Source organism: Eutrema salsugineum, unplaced genomic scaffold (assembly GCF_000478725.1).
Source record: "Eutrema salsugineum unplaced genomic scaffold, Eutsalg1_0 scaffold_2, whole genome shotgun sequence".
Taxonomy (NCBI): Eukaryota; Viridiplantae; Streptophyta; class Magnoliopsida; order Brassicales; family Brassicaceae; genus Eutrema; species Eutrema salsugineum.
In genome coordinates, this window is record NW_006256829.1 from 7,571,285 (window position 1) to 7,584,745 (window position 13,461).

At 33.5% G+C, this 13,461-nt stretch overlaps 2 protein-coding genes across 3 annotated transcripts; both read right to left on the reverse strand.

Moving 5' to 3' along the window:
• Positions 1 to 1,010: 1,010 nt before the first annotated feature.
• On the reverse strand, positions 1,011 to 2,620 carry LOC18019064 (NAC domain-containing protein 90). Of its 2 annotated transcripts, XM_024156264.1 has the most exons (4): positions 2,587 to 2,620; positions 2,323 to 2,506; positions 1,582 to 1,868; positions 1,011 to 1,473 (listed from the first exon to the last, which is right to left on the reverse strand). In XM_024156264.1, the coding sequence occupies exons 1-4, from the start codon at positions 2,590 to 2,592 to the stop codon at positions 1,213 to 1,215; spliced, it is 738 nt and encodes a 245-aa protein (XP_024012032.1). In that variant the 5' UTR covers positions 2,593 to 2,620; the 3' UTR covers positions 1,011 to 1,212. The 2 variants fall into 2 exon arrangements, with proteins under 2 accessions (XP_024012032.1, XP_006400742.1); XM_006400679.2 differs by lacking the exon at positions 2,587 to 2,620 and having other exon boundaries at positions 2,323 to 2,565.
• A 6,130-nt stretch (positions 2,621 to 8,750) lies between these two features.
• Positions 8,751 to 9,671, reverse strand: LOC18019065 (protein FANTASTIC FOUR 3). Its single transcript, XM_006400680.2, has one exon. The coding sequence runs from the start codon at positions 9,539 to 9,541 to the stop codon at positions 8,927 to 8,929; it is 615 nt and encodes a 204-aa protein (XP_006400743.1). The 5' UTR covers positions 9,542 to 9,671; the 3' UTR covers positions 8,751 to 8,926.
• Between the last annotated feature and the right edge of the window lie 3,790 nt (positions 9,672 to 13,461).

The following is a 13,461-nucleotide window of genomic DNA, read 5'->3' on the forward strand; positions in this document are numbered from 1 at the left end:
TACCATTTACACCCTAAACAATTGAACCATCATTTTTTTTACCAATTTAATGGATAATATCATTTCACTGTCTTATATACTATAGAAAAGTTGGATTGTAAGATGGAATCACAGATTTTTTATCAAGTGATCCTGACGAAATTTTTTGTTACGGTCTTTTATATTTGTAAATAGAGATTCTGCTTTTGTTGATTTCAATTTTTTAGTCTCAGGTTATAGAAAATTGAGGTGGTGGATCTTAAAGAGTTTTCAACAATTTGAAGCAGGTTCTCCAATTTTACTGGTTCCATGGATAATGTCCAAATCATATGATGATTTTAGTATGTTGAGCATTGTAGATATTCTGAGAACCAAAGCTTAGAGAAATGAGACTTTTATTCTTTTCTGAGTTAATGATGTATATATGTATAGTGTGTTGGGACAAGGACAAGCAATCGATGACCAAAAAACCTTTTAGTCTTCGTCCACTTTCAACTTCATATTGGTACGTATACACATCTGTTTCTCTATATTACAATACATTTTTTTTTCTTTTTTAGGTATTGTTCATCGAAAAATGTAATTGTTATTGGATTGTTGGTGAGTATAAGTAGGAGGATGTCCTCCCGAGTTCAATTCTCACGTTAAAAGGGACTATTCTCCAAAAAAACGTACTTACCTGTTCTACTCACGAAGCTTTGCAATTAACAAAAAAAAATAAAACTTGAATATTTTGCTTTAGTGAAAAACTATCGACGACCAAAAATCCTTTTAGTCTTCTTTCACTTTCACCTTTATAGTGACAACGCATATATATCTTTCTCTATATTACAAAACAATTTTGTCCTTTTGGCTCTTTTCGTTTATATTTGGTGCTGAAACAATGCTCAAGTAAATCACTTTTCAACTTTCTGCCTATCAAAACTGACTATTATATACTACTTTTTTTCCTCTTTGTTGATCTTAGTCTTAATTAGGCTAATTTCTAGGCTTTGACTTTCGAGTTTCTAATTGATACTTGCTCGATGACCCTCACATTCTCTACAAAACGACACCAAATGAAAGTTAACAAAAAATATAATTTAAAAATACATCTTATAATTAATATCACCTTTTGTCATTTATTCTTGCTCAAAGTTCAATGTTACAAGGAAAACAAAAAGAAAATTTTCTGGTCATAAATTCAACTAATTAAAATAGTAACTTCAAGTTTTCTTGATTATGAATCTAGCTTCAAGGCCAATTCAGCTGTTCCCATTCCCAGATTGGTTCTGTTAAACCACCAACCATCTCTGTACTCACAAAGAGATCAACATGTTCTCCTCCTGAAATCGAAGTTTCTGGTGAGCTTTCCACACGAAATGATGTCTCCGCAACTGCAACATCACTTGTAAGCATTCTCTCTGTCTGAAAAACTCCCACAGGGCGTCTATCAAAAGCTCTTGAGCTTCCTGATGTTATGTATACACGACATAAACTGAATTCATGTCTCAACTAAATGTTCAAGAAAAAAAAAAAAATATATCATCAGTTAAAAACTTCGTTCAATTAAGGATCTTTGAAAAGATCAAGAAAAAGCTTTTTTATATATGCAAATGCAACCTTGGGGATTGTGGACACGTTGACTGTTTCGTCCACGGCTTTGTACTCATTCATCTTCCATTTTGTTTTTCTTCCTGTTGGTGCTTTGCCAGTGTAGAAAACCATAGTTTTCTTGACTCCAATCATTCGGTTATCTTTGGAAAATACTGGACCAGGTGATCCAGTCGCTTTCCAATATCCTGAACCAGTGGTTCTGCTCGGTCTGCCTCCTCTTGCTTCACGTTCTTGTCTTGGCACAAAGAAGAACCATTGTTCAGCATCCCCTCGACATCTCTCTCCCGCAACATCTGCAGAAGAAAAACAAAGCCGCAAAAGAGAGGATTTGTAAGTTGAAGTTCCATACACTAAAAATTATTTGTATTATTCATACTAGGGGAGTTCAATGTGGATAAATCAAACCGATTTGATCTAAACCGAGAATACCCAATCTAAAAACCAAATTGAGTCTTAATATCGCTATAATTAATGTTGATTTTTTTAAGAAAAATATTGATAAATTTGATTAAATCGAACCCAAACCGAATCAAAAGTGACTAAAACGATCTTGAATTGGTTTCACTTTGGTAACTATTTTTTTCTTTTAAGAATATAAAACTGAAATGTATATAACACATATACAGCACCAAAATGGAGAAGTCTACGTGCTAGAAAACCTAATTCGTAACTGTAAATGCCCTTAAGCCTTATGACTCAAGTAACATGATGATCTTGATCTACATTTTACGTAAGGATATAACGTACTTGGAAGATGACTTGGCTCGACCTCAAAGACGTCCAGAACGGGAATGACACGGTGCATGGAGTCATCACTTCTTCCTTCGAGCTGGTTTCGTAGGTAGAACGAAATCAGTTCATCTTCCGTGGGATAGAAGCGAAACCCAAGCGTAAGCTCCTCCTCCATTTTTGTATATGATAGATAGATATTCTACAGAAGAAAACCTCTTGATTGTAATTATATTATCACAAATTGATTTGCTTTCTTTTATTTAGAGGTCATGGACTCACTGGCATTAAATAGGTTGTTGAAGTAGAGATTGGTTTCTCCGAGTGAAATGAGAAAAGTTCGACGCGTTATTAGAATTTGATAGAATTATTTATTATACCTGTTAATTTTTACGGATATTTGGAAAGATAAAAAAAAATCTGATGTTTGACAAGGATGTTTTTGTGTGTGTAATTACTTTAGTTGTGGTGTGTTTACTGTTAAGTAAGCTTTTACGAGCCACGTACGCCCATTGAATGAGTCAAGCCCTTGTCTTGGAGTCAAATTTCAGTCTCTTAATTTTCCTTAGTTTTCTTTTCTCTATCTTTCATTTCGGCATGCCAATTTTAGAATATAATAAGTTCTTTTTTTCTAAGCAAACTTAGAATCCTCATACTTTTAGGGTTAATTTTCTAATTCCTAGTGTTGCAGAGGGAATTCCCTGTGTAACGAGGTTCGTATATAAAGAATATGTAATTTCTATTTAATACGTATCAATTATGAAAGTATGATGTAAAACTATAAAAGAATACAATAAATCAATCTTAGGTGGTATAAAGTAAGACAGCCATACACGTATGTAATGTAACATAAAATGAGTATGTATAAGTATTCTCATTATTTATTTTCATACTAAACTATGCAATTATCTAACTTTTAACGCAAAACCAATTGATAAAGAGTTATTTTATTCTTGTTTTACATTAAGTCTCTTCATATTTCCAATGTAGAATTTTCAACTTGAGATAATGAACCGATCTCTACATTATAACGGTAAATAAACTATATTCAGATTACTCATGAGTATGGTCATAATCAGATTATGTTAAATTTTATCAACTTCCAACTCAAAACCTGCAATAACTTAATTAGTTCATATTCCTTATATATCATTATCGATCCCTTCATACTTATGATATGGATTCCCAACATCTCAAATGGTTATGTTACTTAGATATTTTACTCGACGATCACTAAGTACGTAGTTGGTTTATTCAACTATATATGGTCTTCATATTTTGTTCAAAAGCGCTGAAACAGGTTGACTCACGCTCTTACGCATGAACATAGGATCGTGTGAGTGTGATGCCTAATGAACTTATTTAGGTGGATAATCATCTTTTTAATTTTGGCTATACACAACTGATTCAAGTTTTTGTGACAGTAAGTTAATAAAAAAATTAGTTAGAATCTAGTGTTTCACAAGCATTTGAAACACATCGAACTGGATTGTCATTGTGCTGGCGATTAAATTTTTAACTATACAACGACATGTCTCGACTCATCAAACATTTCTCGACATACCTACAGCTCACTGACATTTTTACAAAGGTGCTTAGACGACACGAGTTCGGTACATTTTTGGTCAAATTTTTAGGTGTACAATTTTCTTCGTATCTTTTAAATTTTAAAATGTAATACTAAATTAGAAGCTTTTCATGTAACTGTATATAAGCATGCATTTGGCCGGGATAATTAACGTACAAAAATTCCCATATTGATAAGCTTTGTTATATTTCATATTTAAAAAGCACAATATAACAATTTTGTAACATCCCGATTTCCGGTATATGTGAAAAGGTTTATAAGAATTGATTTGGTTACCTATGTAAACAAAGTGCACTTATCTTTTCTGGTCAAGTGTGCTGAGAGAACTTCAGAGTTAAGCGTGTTGATGCTGGAGTAATCTCAGGATGGGTGACCTACCGGGAAGTACTCTGCGGTACCGTGCAAGTGAGGATAAAGCACGGGAAAAGATCATGTGGTGATTGCAGGAACAGTAGACAAGTCTTACGAGCCTTCCGGACTAACGACTCCCGACCGTCGGACAGTGGTGGGCCAACGGGCCTAGAGAAGGTATTGGGCCAACGAGCCTAGAGAGAGGACGTTGGGCCCACGTGCCTAGAGAGGGCGTTGGGCTCACTGGGAGGGGCGGTTGGGGGAAGTTAGGATTGATATCGCCGGTCCGCGCCTGGTTCCTAAAGGGAGGGCGGGTCGGGATGTCACAAGTGGTATCAGAGCCGACACCCAACCTCGTGTGTGGAGTCGTCATGTGGCCTCACCCCGTAACCGAGCACTCTGTGAGTAGAGGGAGAATTCGGGGACGAATTCCTTGGAAGTCGGGGAGAATTGTAACATCCCGATTTCCGGTATATGTGAAAAGGCTTATAAGAATTGATTTGGCTACCTATGTCAACAAAGTGCACTTATCTTTTCCGGTCAAGTGTGCTGAGAGAACTTCAGAGTTAAGCGTGCTGATGCTAGAGTAATCTCAGGATGGGTGACCTACCGGGAAGTACTCTGTGGTACCGTGCAAGTGAGGATAAAGCACGGGAAAAGATCATGTGGTGATTGCAGGGACAGTAGACAAGTCTTACGAGCCTTCCGGACTAACGACTCCCGACCGTCGGACAGTGGTGGGCCAACGGGCCTAAAGAGGGCGTTGGGCCAACGGACCTAGAGAGAGGATGTTGGGTCCAGGTGCCTAGAGAGGGCGTTGGGCTCACTGAGAAGGGTGGTTGGGGGAAGTTAGGATTGATATCGCCGGTTCGCGCCTGGTTCCTAAAGGGAGGGTGGGTCGGGATGTCACAAATTTAGTGCTTAAAGATCAAAACTTGTGGACACTATAGGGTGAGGTTCGTCGTCTCCATTACTTGTCGACCAGTTGCATCACTAATATTAATTTTAATTGGGCACATAAGAAATAGTTTATAGTTTAGGGGTCATCTAACCTGTCATTAGGATTTAGGGGTCTATAAATTATTAAATTTAAAATAGATTGATAAACCAATACGGAAACTAAACTCCGTAATGGGTTGTTAGGTGAAAGTGGTCCACATCAATAACTCGTTTTAAGTATGTTGCGACTTTAAATAATATTAACCTTGATATACTTAGGAAATGAATCCACTCGAGAATCTTTCATAAAGAAACGAGATGGCTCCTATTGTGGGCCATTAGAAAGGTCAACTAAAATAAGTTATTTGGCAAACTACTTAGAATCTTAATTTTAAACAACTACTTTTAAAAAGTATCAAGGAATAAATTTTTTCTCACAAAATGACCAGTTTATCCAGAATTATGGGATGTCAATCAGCTTTTGTATACTTATATACGTTGACGATAGATTAAAATAAATTACATGTTAGTTTGAAGAATTATTTAAATTGCTAGTTTTCGCAAAAGCAGTTCTAACAAAAACCATGCCATATCAAAACTATATATGATACATATGAATACAAATCTGGAAACTATTATCGAAAAGATATATCACCATTTTGGTTAAAAAATCATATTGAAAATAAAATAAAAATAACCGACTAAAGTCCCAAGTTTTACAATTTTTTAGTTGAATACACTTTTTAAAGACCAAAAACAATATTTTGACAACCCGACATTCCATAGACTTCTATAGTCTTTCTGAAGGGCATGGCAAGAAAGAAAAAGAAAAAGAAAAATTAACAAATTGATGGAGACAGATAAATACGCGCTTAAATCTCTACATTTTTATCTCTTATTGTCATTTACTAAACAATTGAGTGTATTTTGTGGCTAGCATAGATTTGAGACTCGGTCCGCTCCCACCAGTGGGTTATACATTTTAATTACGTAACGTTTTTACTCTCTTTCTTTTTATAGCATTTGTCCCTTTTATAATTTTTAATTTTCATTAGTATTTGTTTTCAAACAATATCTGATATTAATTATAATCACGCTTTTATGATTTCGTATGAATTTTTTTCCGATTAACTAATATTTATTATGGACTTTATAGTCCTATTTAAATACTTTATCCGTTCACGAATATGGGATTTTACGAAGTGATACAGATTTAAAAATATTTATATATATATATATATATTAATATATATATATATATTCAATATATAAATGGTGATGGAAAATTCATGTTTTATTTAATTTGGATGTCAACGATCTGTCTTTTGATTCCGATATTACTGGACAGAAATAGTACTATCGTCTACCATAATATGCACCAAATGATATTAGAACAGTAAATTGAGCATTGCATACTGGATTACCAAAATATTATGGACCTTTATATTGGAGGATAAAACTCAATTGTTGCCGCGACGAATCCAACGAATCAATTGAAATAATTAATTAGATTTTGTATGAGCCTATGAGTACTAAACCCTTTTTCCAAATGTCAAATCATGGGGTATATACAGTACGTACATGGGTGTGTGTGTGTGTATATACTGATAATTTGATATAGATGTGTGAACATAATTTGATATATAGATGTGTGAACACAAGAATGACAGATCACACGTATATTCTATATACTCCAAATCCAAATAAAATCTTTAGTAAACTGTAGCCATTGACGAGCGTTGATTTCACACCCTAACGACAAGGGACTTTCTAGTCCTTGCGGTCTCGGTGCTAATAAACACAAAAAATTATTTGCTCTGTAAGGAAATCAAAATTGTTGTGAATAAAGAAGAGGTAGAAGAAATTGTTGCATATTATTCCAATGAGTAATGGAGTATTATATTAGTGGAAAACTTTCCATAATAATTGCGTGCGCGTTGGTTTACGCAATAACGAATTGGCATTAAAAATGTTTACTAAGTTGTGTGAGCAGTAGGCGACAAGAAAAGAAAGGTTATGAAAACAGAACTGATAGGCAATCGAACATTTGACAATATTCAAGAGTGAAAAAAGTAATATTTAAAATCAATTTTTTTTGAGTCTGAATAAGTTCACCTTCGTTGGAAAAAGTTAAAAACCATTCATGCAAAATATTTAAGAAAATTGTAGAGTGTTTCTCTCTTTGAAAATAGAGTTGCTGTTTAATTTGGTCTAAAATATATGAAAGATCGTTGTTGTTGGAAAAAGAGATGATCTGAACAAGTTTATACTCCAAAAACTTCGGCAACTCGAGTTTTTTATATTTCTTTCTAGGTTACGTTAGCTTTGCTTGATTCGAAAGCCTCCAAGTCTTCACTTCGATATCTCCAATATCTTCTTCTTTTACTCGAGCATATCTTTATATAGTATGTCCATCGTGTTCAATGTCAGCTATTTGCGCCAATACACATCTATTGTGTCAAATTAGAACTATAACCATTTATTTTTCCCCACCAAATTAAAATCTAAGTAACCTAATATATAGGCATGTATTTTTCAGTGACTTATTTACAAGAGTGATGGTTATTGGTTCCCTAAATCTAACAACAATAAAATATCGAAGAAAAGGTTAGTGATATCAAGATTTTTGGTATCATTAGGTTTACAATTCTTTTATATGGTATATAAGGAATATACGAGATATTTTTTAGCTCACAAATCAATTAATAAAGTAATCACAAGATAGTATAATTCATGCTAATTTACACAGGCGAATGGTTCGCCTGCAACATTTCCTATTCAACAATATATCTCAACAAATTAATAAAGAAAATTTTTCTAGTATTGCAAAGTATGCAAATGATCCTACCATTTCTGAGTAGTTGCCTAGTAGAACCTAACAGTTAATGGGGTGGAGTGACTGGAGTCGAGACATTAATTCTAGTTTTCTGGTGGAACAATCCAAAATCCAAATGAGTGATAAAAATCAAAAAAAGATCACAAAATTTCTCTTAGATTCAGGGAGATAGAAATAGAATCGTTCGCATATATGACGCATGCACCTCAATGCTCAAGTAATCAAGTTCTTCATTTATTCTCGCTCACTTACTGGGTTTGATACGTTTAGAATTTGGGCTTTACAAAATCAGGCCCTTCTATCGCCTGTGTTATGATGCTAAATCCGGTCCCCACGTCTACATTTGGTTATCATGAATTCCACAGCCAAAAACTTTTCAACTAGGCATTAAAATAGCTTAGAAATTTAATTACTTAAACAAATGTACTTACAAATATTAAACAAAATTTTAGTCGTATAACTCAATAAATGATCTGACCAGTTCATTTTTTTTGGGGTTAAACACCAATTCAAGTTTTTAAAAATAAATGATATAAATGTAATATAGTAATATTTGTAAGCTATTTCCATGTTTTATAAAATAAATTTCTATAAATATTCTCTCTGTGACAGTGTCACATAAACATGTTTTCTCAACCTTTGCTCATTACACTAAGAAGATTTTCCAAAATCTTTAACACATAACCAACTCTAAGCTTTTTCGAAAAAAAAATTCCCTTGTCATTGGTAAAATCGTAGAAAGGTACGTAAAATTATGAATGAAAAACTCAGCAGAACGGAACGGCGAAATGATCAAGCGATAAAAAGCTTAACTACTACACAAGTTTTACATTCATACTTTTCATTTATCTTGTGGAAGAGGGGACAAAGATTCCAAGGAATCGCAAAATTATTCCTTGGACTACCATTTAGACCGGTTTATCTTTCTTCTCTTCTTGTTCGTCCTCCTCCTCGTTCTCGTCCTCATCTTCCGGTTGAACCAACTTTAACCGGAGTCGACCGTCTTCGCGGCTAGCTCGAAGAAACTCTCTCCTCGGAATCCTAACTTCTTCCAAAACAAGCCTTCCTTCTTCTCTATACGTCTTGAAGCTCATCCTCGTCATCGCCGGAGGATACTCTCTCCGTTCCTTTTTCCGTGGTCCCCACTCCTCGTCGCTGCTTCCGTTATCTTTACCCTTCACTTCAGATATCTCATCGTCATCTTCTCCGTTATCGTTGACGTTGACTTTTCCGTCCTCCAAGTCGTAATAGCTCTCTGACCCTAGACCTTCCGTGCACAGCTGCAGGCTACTGTTCTCTCCTGAGGTCTTTTCGTAAGATGATTGGGATGATTCCCTGAAATGGAGCTCACCGAAAATCTCTGTAAACGGCGGCGTTTCGTCGTGGTCGGTGACGTGGAGACCTTTGATTGGGTTTGGGTTCCAAGGTGAAGAAGAGGCCGTGAGAGTATCAAGAAAGGACTTTGGAGTCTTGTCTTGTATTGGGTTCTCGAATATTCGATGAAAGCTTCCATAGGCTGCCATTGATAAAACGATGAAGAAAATGAGAATTAATTCTCTCTTCTTTGTATTTTTTTTTTTTTTTGGTTAGAAGCTGGAAGAGAAAGAAAAAGGACACGAGAGGGGCATGAAGTAGGAGATGATATTGTCAAATATATACTCTTTAAAGTTGATAAAGTTTTGTTATATTCAAATATTCAAATGGAATCCGAATTAATGGTTTAAACATGACAGTATTAGTTTTACATTATATATAATTTGACAATGGTGATGAATGATGGTATTTTTCTAGACGATTCTGTGACTTAGATAATAATAATAAAGTGATGTAATTAATTTCACTTTGACTGAGTACTTTGTATGTTTTTTCTTTTGATTTTTTATTTTATATATTGAGGAATTTCATATATCTTTCATCCAAATTGAAACGAATTCCTCGTAAGCAAGAAATATTAATGTATTAGTATATCATATACTAACATTTTTTGCATGCATTAATCTGGTATCTTACATGTTATTCAAAAATCCTAGAATATACAATATATTGATGATCAATTAGTAAGGTGGGGGGATTTTGGTATTAGACTTTAGACGAAAAATGAATTTTATAGGTTGGATCCCTAAACTACTATTAGATACGATTCATACGAACTGTGAATACTGTTATACTGAAGCTCCAATAAATCAAGAAAATATATTTATTTATCTGAAAACAAAGAATGGGGGAGAATGGAATAAAGAGGAGCGACCAAGTGGTGCCAATCTTGGTGGCTATAATTATTTGGACTACTTATATATTCTTTAAATACTATGGAATCATACCACCATTCATTTCTCTTTTCAAAATTTGTTGAATTTGATTTTTCCTTAAAATATCGCATCTATATCTTAAAAAGTATGCAAATTAATGACTGAAACACACATTATTTTAAAATTAAAAATCTCTCACGCTGCAATGCTTTTGGTATTAAGGTTTTGATGGAAAAAGAGAGAAAATGTAGGTAAATTGTAAACTGTAGCAACGTGGAAGTTTTCTAGATTAGATACTACAACATTTTATTTTGTCTGGACAAAAAGAAAATTGAACTTCCAATAGTAGCAAACCACGACAGATTCGAGATGTAGTTGAGTCGATGTGATTGGTTAGACCGTGGGAGCCTCGTGATCCTCAACCACATAATCTGATTTCATGATATTCTCTTATAACCAGGCGTTATGGAGACTAATCCCAAAATGTACAACACAACCGGATTTCCAATAATTAATAGTATCGGTCACCAATATGAAACAACTATATACTATAGGTACTTAATTTTTACAGTATATTTAAAATTGTGCAGTTGTGCTAGCTGGTAAGTCTGTTAATGCGGAACGGTCCTTCTCGTTAAACCCGTTTCAACATGGGCTGCATATTCATTTTCCTAGCAGGTTAAGATATGTAAGCTCATATACATATCCCATGTGTCCACAGGTCTCTGATCATATGATCTATAGTCAACGAGTAAATAGTTTATATATTATATTCAAAGTATTATGTTTATTTTCTTTTTCCTTTGCACGCAAAAAATGTATATACAAAAATTGATAATGGGTGCAATTCAGGTATCAACGTTTTGTCTGAAACTAAAAGCTATATTAAGCAAGACGTTTTATGTTTTTGAAAAAAAACTTACTTAATTTTACTTTTACCGTTTATGTATATGGTTTTTAGCAGCATTTATTATTTTTGTTAATTTGTTTCTGTTTGATGGGTTAATTTTATTGCTGCGGAAATTAAAAAGTTTCTCTACAACCGGACTTCTACTATTACATAGAGTAAGACATATGATAAGCAGAAGATAATCATCAGAGATGCTTACTCATTAGAAGCGGTAGTAACTTGAATTGTTTGAGAGAACCGAACCAGGTTGTGAGGAAGGTGTCTTCTTGATGAGATTGTTGGTGATGAGAGTGTACCTATATATATATATATTGACAAACCGGCCAGTTTTAAGCAGCATTTGTATATACATTAACGCCAGTGTTGTTGCGGTGGACGTTCAATGGTGTTTTTCTAATCCACCCAAGAAGTTTTTTTTCTCTTAAATTTGTTTTTAACAAGGCACGTTGTTATTATGCTTTAAACCTATTTTTTTTATTTATCGTAAATAAAGGGTTTACTTGGTTCTCGAGAAAAGGGAGTTTACTTGGTTATCATAATCTTTTTTTTTGGGTCCGCATGTCGGTTTGCATATTAGTTCGAATATATTGTTAGGCTATATGTAGTTATTTGAATTCTACTATCGTTAACGGTTTCTAAGTTAATACTAATAACCATCATTTTATTTTATCATTTTAATATCTCATCAGTCAATTAATCTGCCACATATATATATATATATATAACTTTTCAAGTATTTCTAGAGTCAACTAAATTTAAAACCAACCAAAAGCTACACCAGTTTGCTTCCAGATTTTGTTATGTTTTTTGAAAAAAAAATATGATTTTGTAATGTTAGTCAATTTCTTATGAAAAATAATTATATATATATATGTAATATGTTTTTTGTGATGTGTGACGAACGTCCCACATACCGGTGGTCCGTGGAGCCCTGTCCGAATCTATCCACCCAACAAGACATCACGATTTCACCTTTTTCCACTTGGTCAATGACCAACAACATCTGCCTCGATACCTCATTTATCTAAATCTTTATTATATATCTGATGTCAAAAAAAATAATCTATATCTTTATTATATATACACAAACACACGTAGACAATAAAGTTTTCTGCGAATTTAATAAATCGAATTTTTATTAACGTCCACAAAAATATGATTTAATCGTTAGCGACTGACGGGATACCCAATCCATGGAATGGAACCTTGATGTCTCCTAGTTTATACGACACCGAAGAACCGAAATACGTACGTACGTAGAGGAAGGAAAAATTTACACATTGTGGAATAAAAAGTCTCCTAACCATTAAGAATATTACTAGACCAAAAGTATCAAATTAATTCGTGAAAATTTAGAGAGTGGATTTGGAAACAGTAACAAGGTTTTATGAAACTTTCAAAAAGACTAAAGCTTCAAATAATTTAGAGTAGAACTATATTTATTGATTTAATCCATTATTCTGATTCTTGTTGTATATGTCACTACTTACTAGTTACTACTAACTGTTCTCTAGTCTCTAGTCGCTGCAGTTACAAATTGTTTAGAGTAGAACAATCTTCATTGATTTAATTCATTATTCTGATTCTTGTTGTATATGTCACTACTTACTAGTTACTAAACTAAGAATTCTCTAGTCTCTAGTCTCCACAGTTACAAATTGATTAAAGAAACACATTCCGGCTTTCGCTGAAAACAATTAGTAAAATTAGAATGTAAGTATCGTATTGGTTTGAAACGTTGAATGAACACCAATGTAGTTTTCAAATCAACAGAATATGGTATATGGTCAAGTCATTATCAGCATTTTAGCCAAAATCTTTCATGCAAAAAAGCTAAAACCATAACATAAATCATTGTTTCAACTTTCAAGATTTGATTCCAATATAGTGCATGATTTTTAAAGATATGTTATCTTTTTTTTTTCCCTTTTCAACCAATGATATAAAGATCAAAAATCGATAGAATCAAGCCAAACCGGTGATGAACCCACATTTATATAAGGTGAAAAAATTATAATGCAATGATCAACCCAATTAGAACTTTATATCAGTATAAAGTTCAAACTTTAGATATGAAAAATATTGTAGACTCTGATATATTTGATAAATTTTTTTTTGTTGTTGTTGTAGATTGAGTAGTACTTTATCTTCATCATGTGTTTTATTAACCGAACCGTTTATTTGTGGATATTTAGACTTAGATCTATCATTTTTAATTTATATTGTTAAGTTATCAAAATATGATCATTTCTTCCATTGTAAAAAACAACCAAATTATTCCAAT

What these genes read in the sequence shown, in the direction of transcription:
- LOC18019064 (XM_024156264.1), bottom strand. An exon ending in CGAGCCAAGTCATCTTCCAA is followed by an intron (nt 1,869 to 2,322) that starts GTACGTTATATC and finishes TTTCTTCTGCAG; the next exon opens with ATGTTGCGGGAGAGAGATGT. An exon ending in ACGTGTCCACAATCCCCAAG is followed by an intron (nt 1,474 to 1,581) that starts GTTGCATTTGCA and finishes TTGAACATTTAG; the next exon opens with TTGAGACATGAATTCAGTTT.
- LOC18019065 (XM_006400680.2), bottom strand. Translation starts at nt 9,541, where the DNA reads ATGGCAGCCTATGGAAGCTTTCATCGAATATTCGAGAACCCAATACAA.